Source organism: Camelina sativa, chromosome 4 (assembly GCF_030686135.1).
Source record: "Camelina sativa cultivar CO46 ecotype springtype chromosome 4, ASM3068613v1".
NCBI classification, from domain to species: Eukaryota; Viridiplantae; Streptophyta; class Magnoliopsida; order Brassicales; family Brassicaceae; genus Camelina; species Camelina sativa.
The window spans coordinates 18,272,504-18,295,875 of NC_141883.1; the positions used below are offsets into that span (position 1 = coordinate 18,272,504).

The following is a 23,372-nucleotide window of genomic DNA, read 5'->3' on the forward strand; positions in this document are numbered from 1 at the left end:
GTTGCCATTTGGGATTCGTTTTGCTATAATTAAGATTTCAAATTTTGCAAGATTTAAGTTCTGTTACAATTATCATTCTGAATACTGACTTTTTTTGGTTGTCTGCTTGTTTGTTTTGCATCTCAGAAACATGTTGATTGCAACCTTGCATGCACACCAGATCAAGAGGAACTCAGAATCTCCTTCCTGCCATTGATGACATAAACCGCTTACAAAGACAACGACCAGCTCGTCTGCTCACCGATCATATCTCACCAGTCACTATGGAACACCCTAACGGACCTGATTCGAGACCGCGACACATTGGTGCTGGAGATGCACCAAACACTCATACTCAACACGCTGGAATCGTCCCTCCCGCTGTGCAGAACAACAACTTCGAGATCAAAAGTGGTATGATCTCCATGATCCAAGGGAACAAGTTTCACGGGTTGCCTATGGAGGATCCACTCGATCACCTGGACGAGTTCGACCGTCTTTGCAGTCTCACCAAGATCAATAGAGTAAGTGAGGATGGTTACAAGTTGTGACTCTTCCCATTCTCTCTGGGAGACAAAGCTCATCAATGGGAGAAGAACATTCCCCACGGATCCATCACCACTTGGGACGACTGCAAGAAAGCCTTCCTGGCTAAGTTTTTCTCAACAACCAGAACAACACGTCTTAGGAATGAAATCTCCAGCTTCACTCAGAAAAACACTCTGAATCATTCTGCGAAGCCTAGGAGCGTTTCAAGGGTTACCAGAGCCAGTGTCCACACCATGGTTTCAGCAACGAGTCACTTCTGAGCACTCTATACCGTGGTGTCCTTCCAAAAATCCGCATGCTGCTAGACACTACCTCTAACGGTAACTTCCTGAACAAAGACGTTGATGAAAAGAGAGAGAGGAAAGGAGATGTATGAAGAATGTCTTGGTAAGAAGACAGTCCACATACTACTAATCGATATTCTCAAGGTAAGAACTCACCCTTATTTGGTTTAATTTATATATTGAGATAACAATGGTGAGACTAGAGATTCCAAAGAATTGTGGGATTTGAGTAAGGAATGTTGATGCTTTTTATTGACAAAGTATATGAAGTAAGTTCTTGAGAGTCAAGCCGATGAAGAGTGCGAAGATCAGTTACTCGCAGTTGAGTGAGTTCCTATGTTTTCAAACCTCTTTCACAGGTCTAAGTTTCTGTTTTGCTTGAGGGCAAGCAAAGGCTAAGTCTGGGGGAGTTGATATATCATGGTTTTTACGGTTTTTGACCATGATATAAGTGTGCTTTTTGAGTCTTTTGATTTATTTTCTAGGATATTTTTGAGTCATGATAGGTTTTCTATGACTTTGGCACAAATGGAGCAAAGTAAAGCAATTTGGAACGTTTTGTAGCATTGAACCGAAGGAAATCAACTCGGAGTCCATCAAGAGTGATGGTGTGGATCGACACCCCAGTTACCCGACATAGAAGGCCCGAGTTTGAAGTTTTACAAAGTGAACCCGAATTTTTCCATCATTGCAAGATTAGTCATTGACGTGTTTTAGGACATATATATATATATATATATATATATATATATTTATATATATATATATATTATTTTTAGGTTTTACAAACCCTAAAGTTTTTTTTTCTGCAACTTTTGAGAGAGAGATATTGAGAGCGTTTGGGAGAGACGGATCTGAATTCATCTGTAGAGAGAAGATTCCTAAACTCCCTTATTACTTTTTTTTAATATCTATTGCATATTATTCAGAAAGATATTTTGTGTTTCATTGAATATGTCTGAATAGTTTGCTTATTAGATTTAGGGTTTTTCACAGGGTTTTTATAGTTTATTAGATCTGTTAATTTTTTAGGATTCTTATTCTTCTGTGATCTTCATCTTTGCTTGTTCTTCATATTAATTTTTGATTGATCACCTACAACTAATAACCTAGGAATAAAAATTGATATGAGAATATAATTGATTTTTTTGATAAAATTTTTGATGAGCAAAATTACCTTTTACCAAGAGTTTTGATTTAGTAATTTTGTGAACTTGAATTTTTCTGATAAAACCTTTGTTTTCAAAGCTGGTTTTTAACTTGAATTTTTCAAAGAGATTTGGATTTTTGGGTTTCAAAATTAGATAATACTAGGATCCACCCGTGGTACACCACGACGAGTCCATTCTTTTATTTTTGTTTGTTTGTTTTATAAATCAATAACACCATAGATTCTGAAGAAATTAATTCAAATATTTCATTATAAATTCGAATATGTCATTATAGTTTTGAATCAATAAATTAGTTCCTCTATTTTTAACTATAATTGATATAAAAAATCTGTATTTGATACTAATAAATAGATTTCATTAAAAGCGAATATTTGTTATCGAATAAGAGGAAATTTTTTGATTTTGACTAAGTTAATAATGAATGAAGATCCGATTAGTGCAATCGATTTTTTTTGAATTCAAATCGACCCGAAAATTAAGGTTACACCAAAAATATACTCCAAAATATTAAAATAGATTTTATTCTTTTTATTCATAACTAATACTATTAATTATTTAAAGAACATATACTAACTATCAAAATAATGCACAGTGACATATACATAAATTTAAAATTATGTAGTAAAACTCATTTCATCCATTGTTAATAGATTTTGATAATGAGCCTTTATATTGTAATTAAAATATATTGAAGCAAAACCAAAACAAAAACCAAAACAATTAAACCGATCCGACCCTAACCAACTTGATTCTCTAAGTAAACTGACCAGAGTACCAGACCCTCTAAAAAAAACCAACTCGAGCTTCTTCTCAACTCTTATCACACCGATTAAGTGTTTTTTTCTTTTGTCGACAACACGATTAAAGTTCTAAAAGACAGATTTTGGGGGTTTTCAATTTAGAGTTCTTATCTATGGGAGAAACAAAATCGAAAAAAATCCCGACCAAGCTGATGGTAGTGAAAGAGTATCGAAATCAAACAAATAATTGTTTGGGTTGAATTGATTGGAGAGAATATTATTGTTTATATTATTTTGGAATAATGTTAAAAGATGTTAATTTTTTTAGGAAATTAGCATTGAAGTAGAGATAATTTAGGGATAAAAATTCCCGGTTCAAGATTTCATTTGATTAAAATTCAAACTTCAAAATTGATAATTCAAATTTTGGGTTACAGCATGTCTACTGGGGGATTCTTTTAGAGTTGCTCATGTTTTTGGGGTCCAAAAAAAAATTAAAAATCCCAAAACTCGGTCCACTAAGCCGAGAAACATTTCTGAAATAGGGAGCTTGAGCAACGCTACTTGGCATGTTTTGGTACGCTGTTGCATAAAAAAAAAAAGAAAAAAATTTCCATTTCTTATTTCTTTCTTTCACGATCCTCTCTCTCTTTTCTCTCTCAATCCAAAAGGCGAATCAATCGTCAATTCATCTGAACACCGTAAAAATCAATCGATTCACCTCGAATCCTTTGCAAATATAATCTTCCTCTAGCTGAAATAATAAAGATTAAAAACTACGAAGGAGAAAAGAAAATAAACTACGAAGGAGAGAAAATCTCAACGGCGGCGAAGAGATGTACTCCCTCTATCCCTAAAAGATTGATGTTTATAATGTTTTACACATTTTAAGAAAACAATGATTACTGAGTTTAAATATATTTTTTTCTTTAACTAAAGAGATATTATTTAATTTTAAACCAATAACAAATCAAAATTTTAAATATTTTCAATGATTTCTTGAAGTTTACAAAACATCAATATTTGTAGGACAAAAAATATCCCAAAACATCAATCTTTGTGGGACAGAGGAAGTAATATAAGTAATTTAAAATAATTGTTTTGTGATTTTAGATTATTAAAATTTGATAATAAATAAACAATTTTTTAAAAATTATTATTATAATTATTGAACAACCTTGAGTTGGGTTGTCTAGTGGAATGATGATTTTGTTTAAAGTTGTTAGTGAATTGATTTGATGATTTTTAATATTAATTAGATGATTAGTTTAATTTTGAGCAACTTATATTGATTTCTCTAGTAGAGATACAATAAATCGAAGTTTGTGGAGATAATTAGCCGTTTTTCCCAGCAAAAGTACATAAACTCATCGTTATGAAAAATGTTTTCTTTTGTCCCAAACTGGAAAATTATCTTTTCTTGTGATGCAAAAAATAAAATAAAACACGTAACTAATTTTGCAAGATCAAGCTTGATCAGTTTAATTCGTCTATAATAATACATGAAGTTCAACATTCTCACATTGTTTTCAAGTACTTGACAAGCTCATGAAAAGCGTTGTATGAGGTACCACCACTTTTCACAGAGGCTTTGAGCTTCTCTTTTAGAACGAGGGCTCTCTCCTGCATCCCTGCTCCTTCGTCGTCCACCATCAACCTCTTCACAGCTCTCTCAACCTCTCCTCTATCCACTTTACTACCTTCCACCTGAAACCCTATTCTCCAAACACTTTCTACATACATTGCGTTCAAGTTCTGCTCCCCATGAAAGGGCATGCATATCATTGGAACTCATTCTGCAATACTTTCAAGCGTTGAGTTCCATCCACAGTGGCTCCAGAAGCCTCCTACTGCAGGATGTCCAAGTACTTCTATCTGCGGTGCCCATTTCACAATGAATCCTCCTCTTTCTCAGACCATCGTACTGACTTTCTCTGGCAGTGACTCAGAGCCATCTCGGATGACCCATAAGAAAGGTTGGTTACTATCACACAACCCCCAAGCCATCTCCGAAAGTTCTTTAGTTCCCATGTCAAATATGCTTCCCAAGCTTATGTATATCACTGACCTCGGTTTCTGCTTGTTTAGCCATTCGATGCAGCTCCTGTCCTCGTCAAGTAAACAAGAAGGTGGGGAAGCTGTCATGTGAAGAGGACCTATAGGGTACATCGGAATTCCAATGTTTTGTTCCAGCCATGACAAAGACGAGCTCTCTAGACAGCTCACGGTGTTGATGATAGCAGCGGAAGCTGTTCTTTTGTTGGCTACTTCCCTACAGAACTCGAATAATCGATCTAAAGGCCCCAATCCTGAAGCCAGTAGGTCTTTGTATCGTAATGGATACAAATTTTACACCACCTGTTCTTGCATGTCATGATCTACAAAGTTAAAAAAAAAAAAAAAAAGAAACTAGTTTAATTATTATCGAAACCATTTCGGGATGGGTTGTTAAGCTGGTGTCCAGTACCTTCCATGTCGACCAAGAACTTGTCGGCATTGAGTCTGCTTTGTACACAACGTGAAACTTAATTTGTAGCACTAGTAGTGGGTAAAGATGATACTTGGAAGGTTGAACTCCTTAGCTGCAGCTCCACAGAAGTACATGAACTCGTCATAGATGATACAAGCAATATCACTGCCTTGTTGCAGAAGCAACTGAGCTATACAGTCCTTGAAGCTTGCCTCACTGGTTTTGTTGAGGTTTATCATAAACTCGATTCCTCCGAGTCTTTGGAATTCAGACTCTGGTAAGCTTTCTTTTAGGGTGACAAACTGAAAGCCAGGGAAGTTTTGGGAGCTTACTTGATTAAAGTGTCCCTCAACAACGGTAATTGAGAAGCCCTTCGAACTGAGTGCTTTCCCAAGTTGCAGCATTGGAGTAACATGACCTTGAGCAGGAATTGGAACTAATACTATCCTTCTCTTGGCTTCCCTTTTTTCCATTGCTTAACTTCTTTCTCTCTTGTCTCATCTCTCATTGAGGAACATATCTAAATAATTGAGCCAAATTATTAGTATAATCCCATTTGCATTGAAAATTGTCCGCAATCTTCCAAAAATTCCATATTATATAGTTAAGTCGTCCTCGTGTGGCAACTTCTCTTTCTACATCTTTCTACACGTTAAAGTGACATTAACTCCAAGAATAACATTGTTGGTTGGTTTGTTTTGGCTCACATAAGAGTTGGTGGTTTTTAGCCATAGAACAAAAACTAATTGCATCAGTGTTAAGTAGAAAGGAAGAAAGTGACATTTATTCCAGGAAAAACGTGTAAGTCAGTAAGTCAGTAAGAGTTGGTGGTTATTACCACCTAAGGTAGGTTCTGTTTTGGGATTTAAGTGCTAAGAGGTTATATTATATACTTGGAGTTTCCAAATATAACAAAATATCCTCAATAGTGTGTTCTCCAATCTTGGTGCAATTATTGCATCAAAGTCCAAAGAGTTTGTATATTATTGGTGCAATGGATTACGGTAGGTACGATTGGAGGGCGCTGTGGACATGAGAACAACATCTTCTTACGACCGCTAGAAATCACTACCATTATTTGCTTAATCTCTCCCTATCTTATTCTATATGTTATTACAATATACGTTAAGCTATGACTTTCGAAGCATAGCTTGAAATCTAGTAATTTAATACTATAGTTAATATGACGGCAATTTGCCGTGGTTTTATACCGTTGTAGCAAAATCAGCCGGAGAGAATCCCATAAAAGATGTAAATTTGATAATAAAAAAAAAGTTGTTTGTTTCTATAATTCATGAACTCAGTCAAAGCCGGTTCTGCAGTGATGAACATTCTTAGAACTGGAATTTGCTGATCATACATATTATATGACATGTAAAATTCATAGATTTTGGGACTGTGCTTAGTTATGTTTTATCCATGTTTAGGTTTCTGTCTTCACAGACTTCTTATGAAGTGTACAAAACTCCTCTAGCGAGTTGTATAAAGAACCTCCACTTCGAACAGAGGCTATAAGCTGCTGTATCACTGGATAAAAAACTCTGGCACTAGCTCTCTTTTTTTTTCTTTTGGTCCTGCGTAGGTGAAAAGCCGCTTTCAGAAACTCTGAAACAGAGAATTATAGAATTACCTTTCCAGGGAGCCAGAACATTGTTTTCATAGAGTTTCTAAAATACAGAGCGACTTTTAAAAGTTGTGGCACTTGTTGTGCTAAAAATGACGGTTAACTCTTTGGCTGCAGCTTCAGCAAAGTAATGAACTCATCATCAGCTTCCTGCCCTACGAGTTTGGGTTACTCAGCTTCTTTGAATGTCTGTGTGATTCTCATACTTGTGGACACTAGTTCATCCTTTTTATGATTTGCTGACCCCTTTTCACTTGTGAAGCATATGTGTAGTAGATGGTGTATGCAAGTAATTACATCTCTTTATCTTGTTAATGATTAATCAAAGACAAAAGAAAACATGTTTTTTTCCTCCTCTTGTAGCCTTTAATTAGCTTCATTAATATATTTCATAAATTGTCCCAAACAGAAAAAAATAGAAAGATACATGAACTTTCATTTTTTTTGGTTCAACAAACATGAACTTTGTCAAACTTGATCAATACAATTCAATTGTCTCTACAGTGCCGGCCCGACATTCACGAGTACCCCACGCAAAAATTTAAAAATGTACCTTTTTATTTTATTTTGGCTAGTGTTTTATAGTTTTAGGTTTTGTATAAAAGGCCACAATTTTAAAGGCTTTTTACATCTATATATACATTTTTGGAGACATTTATAAAATAAATCCTGAAGTTGGCACTTATTTACAAGCATGTCATTACCATTAAATAATTAATTTAATAAACACAATTAACTCTACTTATATTTGATTTTTTAATGTAAACTAAGTGTTTTAAAAGGTAACAAACATAATTGTAAATGTATACATATTTTATTTCCTTATTTTATAACCAGGTGAGTGAATAGGTATTGTTCTTTAAAAATTTGAAAAACTGATTTGATAAAAAGTAAGTTTAAAGCTTCACATACTATATTTTACTTTCACGGGTTTTGTATGATGATTTTTGCGGATTAAAAATCTTGAACATGTTGCGTCATCCGCCTAGCATGGCGGGTTTGGACTATAGAACCAACACGAAAATATTAGTTTATTTCATATACTATAGATTTGTAGTCATAATTTTGGAAAATTAACTTAACATACCATATAGGCATATACCTCTGTTTAATTATAGAAAACAAAACTAAGTGTTTTAAAATTTTATATTCTATTTAATAAAAGATTTAATGTAATTAGGTTATAAACTGTATAAAACGTAAGAAGAAGAAAAAAAAAATTCCAAACAAAATTATAAATTAATTAGATAAAATTTAGTTAATTGGGAATTTGAAAACTAAATAAATTAAAAATCATTATTTAAAATATATTAATTTATAATTAAGTCCCGCGGATGAAAACCTAATATCCAACAAAAACAAAAGGCCTTTTACATATAAGTAAAAAAGCTCTTATACATATCCTACCCACAAAAAAAGCCTTTTACATATATATTGTTTAAAAGATTTATATGTAAAAAGGCCTTCAAAAAGCTCTTATACTTGACAAGCTCATCTAAAGCGTTGTATGAGGTACCCCACTTTTCACAGAGGCTTTGAGCTTCTCCTTTAGAATGAGGGCTCTCTCATGCATCCCCACACCTTCCATTAACTTCTTCACAGCTCTCTCAACCTCTCCTCTATCCACTTTACTACCTTCCACTTGAAACCCTATTCTCCAAACACTTTCTATATACATCGCATTCAACTTCTGCTCGCCATGAAAAGGCCTACCAATCACTGGAACTCCTTCTGCTATGCTCTCGAGTATTGAGTTCCATCCACAGAGGCTCTAGAAGCCTCCCACTGCTGGATGTCCAAGCACTTCTATCTGCGGTGCCCGTTTCACAATGTATCTTCTTTCTGAGACCATTTTATTGACTTCATCTGGCAATGACTCTATCCCATTGAAGCCAAGGATCGAACCTGGTCGGATGACCCATAAAAAAGGTTGGTTGCTATAACACAACCCCCAAGCCATCTCCAACACTTCTTTTTCTTCCATTTGAACTACAGTTCCCATGCTTATGTATATCACTGACCTCGGTTTCTGCTTGTACAACCATTCAATGCAGCCCGTGTCCTCTTCAACTAAACAAGAAGGTGGGGAAGCTGTCATGTGAAGAGGGCCTATAGGATACATCGGAATTCCAATTTTTCTTTATAGCCATGACAAAGACGAGCTCTCTATACAGCTCACGGTGTTGATGATAGCAGCAGAAGCTGTTCTTTTGTTGGCTACTTCCCTACAGAACTCAAAAAATCGATCTAAAGGCCCAAATCCTGAAATGGGTAGGTCTTTGTATCGTAATGGAAACAAATTTTCCGCCATCTGTTCTTGTATTTCATGATCTACAAAGTAAAGAAGAAAAAACCAAGGTTACATGAAACGAGTGGTTTCGAGATTGGTTATTAAGCTGGTATTGGGCACCTTCGATGTCGACCAAGAACTTCTCGGCATTGAGTTTGCTTAGTACACAACGTGAAGCATAGTTTATAGCACTTTGCGTGCTGAAGATGACACTGGGAAGGTTGAACTCCTTAGTTGCAGCTCCACAAAAGTACATGTACTCGTCGTAGATGATACATGCGATATCATTGCCTTGTTGCAGCAACCACCGAGCGATACAGTCCTTGAAACTTGCCGCACTAGTTTTGTTGACCTTTATGAGAAACTCCATTGGTCCTAGTCTCTCAGACTCTGGTAAGCTCTCTGGTATGGTTACAAATTGAAAACCTGGGAAGTGTTGAGAAGGAGAGCTTACTTTATTGAATTGTCCCTCAACAACGGTAATTGATCGCCATTCATGTTAAGGGCTTTCCCAAGTTGCATCATTGGAGATATATGGCCTTGTGCTGGAACTGGAACTAGCACTATCCTTCTCTTAGCTTCCCTTTTCTCCATTGCTTAACCTCTTTCTCTATTTCTTTCTTTAAAATTAAACCAATAGATCGTTCTTTATCGAAACATAGGATCGAAAATATAATGTAAGTTATCTTATTGTGTTGTAAAATGAGCAATATCTTTTTGTATGTAAAATATATTTCCTATGTTTCTTACATACAAATATACAATATGATACCACAATATATATATATATATATATATATATATATATATATTTCCTATGTTTACATACAAAAAAAAGGCAATTGTGTTAGAGAGCACACCAGCTAATAATGTAACTTTCAGTTTAATGAAGAGATTGACATATACAAAGTTTAAACGAGAGATAACGACTTAACAATCCCATATGTCCAGAAAACTTTGCGTGAATGGCAGGTAATCAAAATCTAACCAAAAAAAAAAACAAGATAATGCAATGGATTACGAAACCACTACCATAAATGGTGGGGAGGCCACGAAAGGTATATATATCAGACGTGAGAGCAATGTCTATTGTGTAGGCTCTTTGCATTCCCATCTTGAAAACATGACCATATGTGCTGTCTTACTCCCTCTCGCTATCTCATTCCATCTCTATTTTATTATCTCACTGCATAATAAAGAATACTTGTATTTGATTTGAATTGTTTTTTTTATTTGTATTATGAGCCAGGGTTCTTTCATGTAAATAACATATAATAGTTGTATAGTTTGGTTAATTATGCTAAGTACCTAGGTCAAGATTATAACTTGTATATAAGGCATCGTTTGAGCAACATTATGAATAAGAAAAACCTTTTATACTTCTTAGGGTGTTTGACATATGCTGAAGCTATGGAAGATGAGAATTGGAGAGAGGATGTGCGTGGTGAGATCACGGCTCTAGAACAACAAGGCACTGGACGATTGAAACATTACTTCCGGGTAAGAAAGCTCTTGGCTGTAAGCACTGGTGGACCTATTAAGCAAGAAGGGGGGTCCAATTGACCCACCATTCATTTGAAATTTTTGAATTTTTTTTAAGGGTTTATGGACTTAATTGTATTGAACCCACCGTATTTTGGTTTTTGACACCCCATTAATTATAGTCCAATATTTTTGACATAGGTTAGAAAAATTTCTGGGTCCGCCAAGGGTAAGTGGGTATTCACGTTAAAATACCAGTCTGATGGTACTCTTCAGCGTTACAAGGCTCGGTTAGTGGTTCTTGGTAACAACCAGACTGATGGGCTTGACTACACGGAAACATTTGCCCCTGTTTGTAAGATGACTACTGTGCGTTCCTTCTTAGAGGTGGCAGTGGCTCGGGATTGGGAAGTACACCAAATGGACGTTCATAATGCTTTCTTACATTGTGACTTAGAAGAGGAAGTTTTCATTCGGTTTCTTCCGGGTTTTCGTACTGATGATAAGTCACAGGTCTGTTGATTACATAAGTCTCTTTACGGTCTTAAACAGGCGCCTCGATGTTGGTTTTCAAAGCTCTCCAACTCTCTTAATGAATATGGCTTCAAACAAAGTTTAAAAGACTGCTCATTGTTTATGTATGCTGATGATACTCGTCGTATTCATGTACTGGTCTACGATGATGATCTAATTGTTACCGGGAATTCTCGTCATGTCATTGATGATTTTAAGAAGTATTTGAGCTCTTGTTTTCATATGAAGGATCTGGGCATTTCTAAGTATTTTTTGGACATTAAGGTTGCTCGCAACACTACTGGCATGTATCTTTCACAGCGCAAGTATACTCTTGATATCATTTCTTATGCGGGTATGCTTGGGGCGCAGCCGGTTTCTCACCCGATTGAACAGAATCATCATTTGGCTATGGCTACCGGAGCCTTGCTTCCTGATCCTTTTCGATATCGTCGTATGGTTGGGCGTCTCATCTATCTCGGGGTTACTCGGCCAGAGCTTTCGTATGCTATCCATATGTTATCTCAGTTTATGCACGCTCCCCGTTTGGAACATTGGGAGGCGGCTCGTCGTGTAGTTTGTTACCTCAAAGGTAACCCCGGTCAAGGTATTCTTCTCCGGTCTGGTTCTGATCTTCGTCTCACGGCTTGGTGCGATGCAAATTATTCGGGTTGTTCTTTAACCTGTCGTTCTCTCACGGCTTGGGTTATTCAACTGGATAGTTCTCCCGTTTCTTGGAAGACACGTAAACAAGTTGTCGTCTCCCGATCGTCGGCTGAAGCAGAGTATCGCGCCATGGCAGAAACTGTGTCTGAGATTTTATGGTGCGGGAGGTTCTTACTTCTATGGTGGTTGATTGTTCGGCTCCTGTTCCTCTCCATTGTTATAACGAGTCCGCTATTCATCTCAGTAAGAACCCGGTGTTCCATGAGGGGACCAAACATATTGAATCGGATTGTCATTTTATCCGGGATGAGATTGTGCGTGGTGTCATTGCTCCTCAATATGTCTCGACCAAAGTTCAGCTTGCTGACATTCTAACAAAGGCTCTTGGACGGAAAGAGTTTGATGATTTTAAGCTCAAGATGGGTATTTGGGACCTGCATACTCCACCTTGAGGGGGGTATTATGAGCCAGGGTTCTTTCATGTAAATAACATATAATAGTTTTATAGTTTGGTTAATTATGCTAAGTACCTAGGTCAAGATTATAACTTGTATATAAGGCATCGTTTGTGCAACATTATGAATAAGAAAAACCTTTTATACATCTTAGGGATTTTGACAATTTGCATAACAACCCAACCCATGTACTTTGTAAAATTTTCAAGATCAGCTAGGTCCAAAAAAAAATCAAGATTGATCTATTATATTACAGTTCATCAGCTTTACTCTGTCTTAGCTTCGTGCTTTGCGAGCACTACAAGAAATATGAGCTTCGGTAGCAGACCTTTGTAGCACAAATTTACGAACTGCTACTAAAAGTACCAAAATCATATTCCAAGTATTTCGTAGCATTATATTAACGCTAGTATATATTTTTATTAAGCGGGAACATAAAAATCAGTATTATAGCTGGGAAGGTGTATTTTGGAGGCAAAATATTTTTCCCCAAACAAAAAAAAGTCTCGATTCTATGATCAAAAATTAAAGACTGTCTTTTACACTTAGCCAAAAAAACAAAAAAAAAACACAGAAAACAAAAAGCTTTTGAGATTCTCTAAAATTTTCAGATCTCTTATCTCAATCTCAAAGTTTTTGATTCCTATCCTGAAATTTCAATACCCATTCCATGAAATCTGGATTCTCATTATCAAGATCTCGATTCTCAGCACCAAAATCTCCCACAGTCTCTGTGTAGCTATCTCTGTTATATCTGTCTCTCTCTTTTCGGTATCCATCGCTTTATATCTGTCGCTCTCTGTCTCTGTCGCTCTTTGTGTCTCCGTCGCTCTCTGTCTCAGTTTCTCCCTGCCTCAGTCTCTCTCCGCCTCTGTCTCTGTCTCAATAGCTCAGCCGATCTCAGTAGATTCGAACCCAGCTGATCTCATCCACCTGAAAGGTATAAGGCATTCAATTAATGTATTTCAGTTCTTTACTATGTACTCTGATTTAAATTTTGACCATTTTATGTACTCTGACTTAAATTTTGACCGATTTAAATTTTGTCAGGTAATCACATCTCATCAGCCGGACCTTCTGCCTGCATCATCTGCCTGTTTGCATCAGAACACAGAGGCTAGTTCTCACAATGAAGCTGATATTTGATGCATTTGTTTACGAGTTGAATGAATTGGTTGTTTGATATTTTGTTTTAATAAACTGTTGCTGAATGTGTGAATATGTTTGTTTGGTGTTTGTTTAGTTTTTGTTTGGTATTTGTTTGGTGGTTGTGTTATTCTTATGTGTTTGTTTTGTTTTCTTTATGGGTAAGGACATAAAATGGTTATGGAAAAGACATGGGTTCATCTTAACAGGTATGTGAAAACGTTTTGTATAGTTGAATTTATTGGTTTAATTGATATGTTAAAGATTTTTTAAAGTTTGTAATTCGTTTTTTTCTTTTGGTTTTTTGCTTTTATTTTACTTCATTGCAGAACTGATCCTGGTTATGAGAAAGGTGCTTGGGATTTTGTGAGGTCTGTGGCTGCAGGTTTAGGAGACAATGCAATGATTATTTGCCCGTGTATTGACTGTCGCAACGTATATTGCCACTCAGCCGCTGATGTTGTTGATCATCTTGTAACAAGGGGAATGGATTGGAGTTACAAGTTGAAGGAGGACTGGTTTCATCATGGAGAAGTGAAATCAGGGACTGAGTGTAGAAAGAACACAAGCCAGTGGAACCAAGAGATCTTAGGTTTGTTCAAAGTTGCTGAGTTTATGGATGAAGAGCTGGTTAGTCAGAGTGATTTAATTGATGTTGCTGATGGGGATGATAAGGTAGAAGATGAGTTCTTAGCCAAGCTAGCTGATGCAGAAACACCATTGTATCCAGGTTTGGAGGCAAACTCCTGAAACACCACTGGATGTTGTGATTGTTAAAGATGCTGCAGTTTGGAGGCAAACTCCTGAAACACCACTGGATGTTGTGATTGTTAAAGATGCTGCAGTTTGGAGGCAAACTCCTGAAATCGAATATATGGAAGATGCACATGGATTTTGTCTTGCTTGACCAGAAGATAAAATTGTAATGGTGGGTATATACTTTAATTTTACATGTGTGCAAAATATGATGACAATAACAACTATTGACTAATTTTTTTTTTTTTTTTCAGCAGGAATGAATGAGGACAAGTGTGACGACAAAAAAAAAAGAATGAGGACAAGTGATGTTTCAGAGTGGGGAACATGTTTTGTAGTTTAAAGACATGAGTACTTTGTGTTCTTTTGTGTCATACACTGGTCATTGTCCCTTTGTTTTTATTTTGGATTATAAGGTTGAATTAGAATTTATATGTTTCAGTTATTAATTTAAATGGGACAAGTTATTTAATTTTTCTTTTTAACATGTTTGAGATTTATTTAAAATATATATAGAAAGATAATAAGCCAATTTGGTTGTTCAAAAAAAAAATAATAATAATAAGCCAATTTTAAAAACATTAGTTATATTATTAGTTAGGGATAATAATTTGGATATATACAAAATTAAAATCAATAGATAAATAAACCAAATAGTTTTGAAAAAATAAAGAAAATAAGATAAACAAATATTAACAATAAATAAATATTGATGAAAAAATTATGAATTATTAATATTAATTAACATTAAAAAGAAATCTTTATATCATATATAGTAATATAAGATAAAAACCTCAAACCCTATACCCTAAACCCTATACCCTAAATCTCTTAGTTGAAAGCATTATACACCAATATATGAAACATGAAATTAACAATGTAAAAATATAATTTTATGTATATTTGTAAATAATTATGAATTATTAATATTAGTTAGCATTATAAATAAATCTTTAAATCATATAGTAATATAAGATATAAACCCCAAACCCTATACCCTAAATCTCTTAGTTGAAAGCATTCTACACAAATTAACAATGTAAAAATATAATTTTAAATTTTAAATTTTAAAATTTAAATTAAACTAGCTTTACCATATGAAACTTTAATTTTTATTTAATTGTTACACCATATTCCAAAATTAATACAAAGAAAAATAACAAAATACTATACTAATAACATACAAATCGTGAAACAATTATCTCATTGGCTAGTTGATTAAGGTGTGGATCACCAAATTATTCATATCTACCGTTGATTAGAATAAATCTAACGGTCAATAATCATCTCTTTTTTTTATTAACTTTTGATCATCTCGATATCTACTTTTCTCGAAGGAAACCCAATAAACTCTCAATCTGGAAACTTCTTTCACCATCGCCAAACACCAAAAAAAAACACATATTGAATCTAAAGAGGAACTCATATCATCTCTTTCACCATTGCCAAACAAAACATAAAATCATCGCCAAATCTAAAGGTTTTATTCTCTCTTTCTATTGCTTGTTTCTCGAATCCCCTGATTCTTTATTTCAAAATGAAATCTGGATTTTCATTTATTGTTTGATGAAGTAGATCTGCCTTAAGACAATGAGTATTACAACATTATTAGTTAACTGCTTCAGTTTGGAATTAGTTTTTTTTTTGCAGAGATTCAATAGAATCCAACACTCATAGTCATTATTATTAGATTTAAGAAATATACAAACAGGTAATATTTTGACTGTTGAGATTTCTTATGGTGTTTTGCAGATTCCTGTTGATAGATCTATTCATTTTCAGGTTCCGGATTTAGATATCACAGTATCTACAACATTTCGTCATTCAAGCAAAGGTTATACTCTTTTATATTGAATAATATTGTTTTCTTTGGATTGTTGTGGTTGTTGATTAAAAATAAACATATCTAAAAAATATCATATTTGGTACTCCATAAACTGTGACTTAAATGGAAGGTAAAGGACTCATATGCGGCCTCCCTACCAACTCTCAGACAAGGACACAACAACAAGCAATCAACGATCAACAAACTGATGCGGATGATGAACTGAACGAGATAACAAAGCTAGAGTTTAGAAGGTCCTGTGCTCACCTTGGCTACTCATCGAACTAGAGGAAGAAGACATTGATCCACTATATAAGCAATTTTGGAGAAACATGAAAGAGGATACACGCAACAACACTGGTAAGAAACGCCCAAAAGTAGAGAAAGGAGAGCCCTCAAACCGCAAGACTCTTTGAATAATAATGGCATGATAACCACTCTTAGAGCGAGTTCATGTTTTTTTAGTTCATGTGATGTTTACATTTTGTTAAGTTAACTTTATGGAATATGATATTTTATGAGTCATTGTCTTTCATAAATTAAAGCTAATTGCATTTTGTGCAATTCAATGTTTCAAATAACAAATTATTATGCAACTCAATATATATTCAATATAGGTTAAATATAGATCCAAATTGCAATATAAACAGAATTTTCTCAGTGTCATGATAAATATTACATAGTACAAAATAAAAGCCAAGAAATCTTATATTATAGCACGAGAAAAATGTTGGAATACATTATTAAACCGCAATTGATAAATGCTATTGTAAATGATGGTATCGCAAGGTATAGTAGCCATTAAAAACTACACAATAACAAAAGAAAACCGCTATATAACACTTTCCCATAGCAAGTATTTTGTGCTACTATAGTGTTAAATTCGAGAACCATAATGTCAGGAAACAACATCTACCAGCACATATAATGTGTTATCATTACAAGTTACACAGCACGAAATGTTTGCTATAAAAACAAACATAATAGCACAAACTAAGCGCTAGTTAATAATATAAAATAGCAGAGTATTAGCGCTATAATAGGTCAATCTATCATAGCGCGTAAAAACTGCTATGGTAAAGGGGTCTACTGTAGCTGCTCATTATACAACGTTTTCAAATGCGCTACAAAAGCCCTTTAGTAGCATTATCCGTGTGCAACCGAAGCTCATTTTTCTTGTAATGGAGTTTTGGTAACTCTGGTCCAGTTTCTTTGAATGTCTATGAGATTTATACAAAGAAGTATATTTCTGAAATAAATATTAGATTCTCAGACTGGTAGATGATGATTTGCGTGTATGGTGAGGCGAAAACACTCTAACTATCTTGTTTGAAAGCAGTGCCGTGGTTATGGTGAAGAGGAAAGGGCATTTGCCCTAAGCCACCAAAATTTTAAAATTTATTAAGCCATATTTTTTTTCCTATCTAAGTTTATATGTATTTAAGTTGATAATATGTAAAGTGATGGTTTGTTTGAAAATTCAATGGACCATGACATTATGCAATTACAATAAAATAAATATGTTTTATGTATAAGGAAATTTGTGCACATAAAATAATTTTGTTTTCTAGTTAAAACTATAGTATAAGAATACTAATGGAAGACAATTGGTAAAAGAGATAATTAAGAATAAAGAAAATATGTCTTGGAATTCTAGCTTAGAATTTTTTTATGAAAAAAAGATAGAAAAGTTTTGACTTATACTAATTTTTGTCTTTGAAATAATATTTTTTATATTAATACTTTTAATAATAAAGGCCACAATTTTTTACCTGCCCAAAACCACAAATAGCCTGAGCGCACAGCACTGCATGTTTGAAAGTAACCAGCTAAGAAAGAAAGTTCCTGATCAGTCTTCTTGGTCCTCCTCTGTATCAATTAATTAGAGGTCCAAAACAGAAATAATTGTCTCTTTTTTTTTCTTTTTTTTTTTGTGATGCAACAATTCAATCTACTCTGTAAATTTTGCAAGATCAAGCTTGATTTATGCATATTCAATTATCTCTAATAAAACATGCATGAAGTTCGAAATCTTTTATTTGTCTTCTACTCATAGAGGCTTTGATCTTGTTTTGTAAACTAAAGTAGATTGATAATCCGTGCTGGCATTCAGGGACAAAGTTTTTAAAAATATATTTGTCATTTATATTGTAATTTTTGTTGTTGGTGTTAGTGTAGTGGATGTAAATTATGATTTCTTGATAAAAAGTTTTAAAAATCTTGTAAAACTTTTTTAAAACATTAATTTTAGAAACCTTTAGAAATCATGTAATATCTTTTCTTGGTCCTCCACTTCTATCATTTAAGGTAGAGGTCCAAAACAGAAGTAATTGTCTTTTTTTTTTTTTTTTTTGCCTTTTCTTTTTGTGATGCAACAATTCTATCTTGAGCAAACTAGTATTTGATTTGTAAAATTTGTTTGCAAAATAAACTACGTACTCTGGATTTGATTTTCTTTTTTTCCAAACAAAGTAAAAACGAGTATTTTAGACAAGAAAATAACTCATCTAATCCTCACAATTTATGAGTTAATTTTGTAATTAACATCTTAGTTTGGGTCAATCTAGTTTTTTTCCTATAAAAAAATTAAATATAAATAGTTATAAAACAAAAAATATTCAGAAAAATAAATGGTAAACATTTTTTTTATTTAAGTTTCTCACAAACCCAACTTTTCTTCTTCTTCTTTGATGGTTTCTGTAAAACCCTAAAATATGGTATGCGAAGTAGACTAATTAGAATAGCTCAATTTTTTTTGTGAAATGTTTAGTTATGTAGATGGTCTTGGTATAAGTGAGATATGCAAAATGGGCCTGAAAACAGTACAACAAGAAAAAGGCCCAAACAAGAAACTAAATCAACACTTACAAGTCAAGACAACGTTGCTTGTACCTGATGGGGAGCCTCTCCTCCATAACCAATTTGAAGTTCTACAAGATAAAATGATGACTAATCTAATCGCAGCTATTATCATGAGTGATGAGTAACCTAGTTCTAGAGTTTTCTCTAAACTCTCTATAAGATACAATATGACTCAATATTGTAAAAGCATCTTGAGATCATAATAAAGAAACAAAGTTTTTCAAAGTTCTTATTTTACCTTCACTCAGTACTTTTGTGGACCTCTTCGTTCTGACCTCTAAATCCATAAACTTCTTGATAGTTTTCATATCTACTAAGAGTTCATCTTCATATATAATTATTTTGATTGTCATCACAACAGGTACTTACTACTGATGATATCTTGTGCAATCATATTACTTAAATTTGTTGTTTTCTTATAGTGTAAAAATGTAAAGATAAATATATTTTATTTCCGTAGTGAATAAGTATCTTAAGAAGATGGAATCATGGACTTAAAGTAGAGACAACCGTCTTCACAGACTTCTCATGAAGTATACAAACTCCTCTAGCGAGTTGTGTGAAGAACCTCCACTTTTAACACAGGCTCTCAGTTTACCCTTTGTTTTGTTCAACCATTTCCTTAAGCTCTCTTGTTCTCTTCAAGGACTTGTAGGTGCCTATAGTATACACAGGAATCTCTAGCTGTTGCTGCAAAAAGTACAGAGATGAAGCTCTCTAGACAGCTTGCTGTATTGATTATCACAGTGGAAGCTGTCCGTTTGTCAACTGTATTCGATTGTGCTTTCTAATGATGCAAATCGTGAAACCGGAAATGCTTTGTATCTTAGGGAATGAAACTCGGGAACAAGCTCATCCTGTTGTCCTTTTTGTTCTGCGAAAAGCTTAAAACATAGTGATACAACATTATAGATAGGCTAAGATAGCCATGACATTTTTTGCATAGATTTTAGACTACCTTTCAAGGTAGCCATGACATTGTTTGCATAAATTTTGTCGAATACAGAGTGAAAGGGAAAAGCCGTGAAACTTATTAGGCGTATTTGATACTCGTATTGATTTTTATTTTCTTTTTCACACAAAAATATAAAGCACGTACTTTGTAAATGTTGCAAGATCAAGCTTGATCAATACAATTTAATTGTCTCAAAAGTTTCACATTGTCTTCAAGGACTTGACAAGCTCATCCAAAGCGTTGTATGAGGTACCCCCACTTTTCACAGAGGCTTTGAGCTTCTCTTTTAGAACAAGGGCTCTCTCCTCCATCCCAGCTCCTTCTTCGTCCACCATCAACCTCTTCACAGCTCTCTCAACCTCTTCTCTATCCACTTTACTACCTTCCACCTGAAACCCTATTCTCCAAACACTTTCTACATACATAGCGTTCAACTTCTGCTCGCCATGAAAAGGCCTACAAATCATTGGAACTCCTTCTGCTATGCTCTCGAGAATTGAGTTCCATCCACAGTGGCTCCAGAAGCCTCCCACCGCAGGATGTCCAAGTACTTCTATTTGCGGTGCCCGCTTCAGAACGTATCCTCTATCTGAGACCATCTTACTAACTTCTTGTGGAAATGACTTTATCCCATTGAAGCCAGGGATCGAACCTGGTCGGATGACCCATAAAAAAGGTTGGTTGCTATTACACAACCCCCAAGCAATCTCCAGCACTTCCTTGGTTTCCATTTGCACTACCGTTCCCACGCTTACGTATATCACTGACTTCGGTTTCTGCTTGTTCAACCATTCAATGCAGCTCCTGTCATCTTCAAGCAAACTAGAAGGTGGAGAAGCTGTCATGTGAAGAGGACCTATAGGGTACATCGGAATTTCAATTTCTTGTTCTAGCCATGACAGAGATGAGCTCTCCAGACAGCTCACGGTGTTGATGATAGCAGCGCAAGCTGTTCTTTTGTTGGATACTTCCCTACAGAGCTCAAAAAGGTCTTCTAGTGGCCCCAATCCTGAAGTCGGTAGGTCTTTGTATCGTAATGGAGAAAAATCTTCTACCACTTGTTCTTGCATTTCAGGATCTACAAAGTAAAAAAACAAATACTAAGTTTAACTGAAACGAATAGTTTCTATTAATATTGTTTTGAGCACCTTCCATGTCAATCGAAAACTTGTCAGCATTGAGTTTACTTAGTACATAGCGTGAAACGTAATTTGTAGCACTTTCGGTGCTGAAGATGACACTGGGAAGGTTAAACTCCTTAGCTGCAGCTCCACAGAAATACATGAACTCGTCGTAGATGATACAAGCAATATCACTGCCTTGTTGCAGAAGCAACTGAGCGATACAGTCCTTGAAGCTTGTCTCACTGGTTTTGTTGAGGTTTATCATAAACTCGATTCCTCCGAGTCTTTGGAGTTCAGACTCTGATAAGCTTTCTTTAATGGTTACAAAATGAAAGCCAGGGAAGTGTTGAGAAGAAGACCTTACTTGATTGAAGTGTCCCTCAACAACTGTAATTGAGAAGCCCTTTGACTGAAGGGCTTTCCCAAGTTGCAGCATTGGAGTAACATGACCTTGTGCTGGAATTGGAACTAACACTATCCTTCTCTTGGCTTCCATTTGGTCCATTGCGTATTTGCTTATTACCCCTCTTTCTCTCTCAATGCGGAACATATCTAAATAACTGATCCAAATTATTATTAAAATCCCATTTGCATTGAAAAGTTGTTGCAATCTTCCAAATATGCCATATTATATTAGTTAAGTCTTCCTCGTGTGGCAACTAACTCTTTCTAAACCTTTCTACACGTTAATGTGACATATTTAGAGTTGGTGGTTTTTAGCCAAATTAGGTACTGTTTTGGAGTATTAAATAATAATTAAAGATGTCATGAGGCTTTACTTTATAGTAGTATCCATATATAGCAAAATTTCTTCAAAGTGGTTCTCCTAATTTGGTGCAATTATTTCATCACAGTCCAAAGAGTTGGTATACTCAATTACAATATATTTCCTTTTTTAAGTAGTAAATATCTCATAAATTGGTATAGTCCCAGTTCAATTTTAGAAAAATGGGCCTTAATTACATATAAAAAATTTCAAAAAAAAATTGGGCTTTAAAATACACATCTTGCACCCCCTTATCGCCGGCCCACATAGGGTTCTCGAATTTCCAACACGTATACAGGTATACTAATTTAAGTATTCCGTCTGGTAGAAAAGCAACGACCAACCAATAGTAAATTCTGTGAAGAACGACTTTTAGGTAACTTACGAGATTTGACATAAATCAATACGACAAAAAAAAGGTTTGTCTCGTGTGTTCACAGTTCAACTTTTTAGTTGAAAGAACAATTGACACATCAATTAAAATATATAATCAATAATAATTTATACTATTAATTGGGGAGTACACTTAGGCATTAAAAAAAAAAAAAACCAAACATGACATATAATACCCCACGATTTGAAAAACCAAAGAAGAACCAAAAGAGGACAAAGTGGTAAAATGATAGAACCAAAAGACGCGGATCCTTAGTCGTAGGTATTACCTTATTCGGATCCTGTTAAGTTAAAATCGTTTCCAAACAGATTTTTCTACAGAGACCCGTGAGTGTGAACAAATTGAGAAAATAATTAAAGACATAAATATGTTAATTTATCATAATAAATACTGTATTAGGCAATGTTTTGAAACCCGGACCGGACCGGCCGGTTGAACTAGTTTAACTGCGAACCGGAAGATATCCTGATCCGGATTATACCTAAACCTCGGCTATCAAAAAACTCGGTTAGAACCAGGAAAACCCAGCTAAAACTGGCTAACCAGATGGTTAAACCGGCGGTCCGGATCAAAACCACCATTTAATTCTTAACAAATTAAGTCAATGTACGTAGAGGTTATGTTATATAAAGAAGGAGTAATGAACATTTTCTTCTATACTTGTTCGATGTGGGACAAAACAGTTTTCTGTTTTTTTTTGGTTAAAGATATTTTTTTTTTGTTTTGTCACGATTTAAAAGTTTTTGTTCATCTGTAAATTTCTCTCCTTTAAAAAAATGATAAAAAATAAAAATTTATAACTATAGTTCAAAAATATATATTAAAATAATAAGAAATAGAAATTATTGTTAGAACATTCATAAAACTAATGTATATAACATATATATGTATGATATATATTAAAATTCAGTAAATTATTAACCTGTGGTTGGATCCGGTTGACCCGATGACCCAGTGACCCGGAAGGTTGTCCGGTTTGAGTTCCGGGTCGGGTTTAAGAACATTGGTATTAGGGAGAAAAAGAAACTAACCATGGAAATTAGTTAATGCAATCTCCTATAACTACGTAGCTACCATATTCATTATAATCGGGTTTAGAGGTGTATATTCCAAAGACACAATCAAAACTAACTTTCCATGTATATTTATATTCTAATCGGATTTATAGGAGCAGATTCCAATACAAAAATCAATATAACTAATGAATTCTCCATAACTATACATACATCAATAGTATAAATATTCCAAAACTATTTGAAACTACAATTATACCCATTAAATTCGGAGATTGTGAAGATATTCTTTAAAGTCAAAAGATAT

At 34.5% G+C, this 23,372-nt stretch overlaps 1 protein-coding gene, 1 long non-coding RNA gene, 1 other non-coding gene and 2 pseudogenes across 7 annotated transcripts; 1 reads left to right on the forward strand and 4 right to left on the reverse strand.

Moving 5' to 3' along the window:
• Positions 1–659: 659 nt before the first annotated feature.
• On the reverse strand, positions 660–768 carry LOC147945926 (small nucleolar RNA R71). The gene has a single exon (XR_015597897.1). It is a non-coding gene; the product is annotated as a small nucleolar RNA R71 (small nucleolar RNA).
• A 3,329-nt stretch (positions 769–4,097) lies between these two features.
• On the reverse strand, positions 4,098–5,761 carry LOC104780477 (UDP-glycosyltransferase 76E6-like; annotated as a pseudogene). Its single transcript, XR_015596819.1, has 2 exons — positions 5,192–5,761; positions 4,098–5,102 (listed from the first exon to the last, which is right to left on the reverse strand). The product of XR_015596819.1 is annotated as a UDP-glycosyltransferase 76E6-like (transcript).
• A 2,343-nt stretch (positions 5,762–8,104) lies between these two features.
• On the reverse strand, positions 8,105–9,702 carry LOC104780478 (UDP-glycosyltransferase 76E6-like; annotated as a pseudogene). The gene is made up of 2 exons (XR_015596820.1): positions 9,229–9,702; positions 8,105–9,149 (listed from the first exon to the last, which is right to left on the reverse strand). The product of XR_015596820.1 is annotated as a UDP-glycosyltransferase 76E6-like (transcript).
• Positions 9,703–15,459: 5,757 nt separating this feature from the next.
• Positions 15,460–16,515, forward strand: LOC147945927 (uncharacterized). 2 transcript variants are annotated; one of them, XR_015596161.1, is made up of 3 exons: positions 15,460–15,606; positions 15,909–15,960; positions 16,082–16,515. It is a non-coding gene; the product is annotated as an uncharacterized LOC147945927 (long non-coding RNA). The 2 variants fall into 2 exon arrangements; XR_015596160.1 differs by having other exon boundaries at positions 15,492–15,606; positions 15,879–15,960.
• Positions 16,516–19,846: 3,331 nt separating this feature from the next.
• Positions 19,847–21,481, reverse strand: LOC104780479 (UDP-glycosyltransferase 76E6-like). Of its 2 annotated transcripts, none has more exons than XM_010504979.3 (2): positions 20,917–21,481; positions 19,847–20,846 (listed from the first exon to the last, which is right to left on the reverse strand). In XM_010504979.3, the coding sequence occupies exons 1-2, from the start codon at positions 21,440–21,442 to the stop codon at positions 19,969–19,971; spliced, it is 1,404 nt and encodes a 467-aa protein (XP_010503281.2). In that variant the 5' UTR covers positions 21,443–21,481; the 3' UTR covers positions 19,847–19,968. The 2 variants fall into 2 exon arrangements, with proteins under 2 accessions (XP_010503281.2, XP_010503282.2); XM_010504980.3 differs by having other exon boundaries at positions 20,956–21,443.
• Between the last annotated feature and the right edge of the window lie 1,891 nt (positions 21,482–23,372).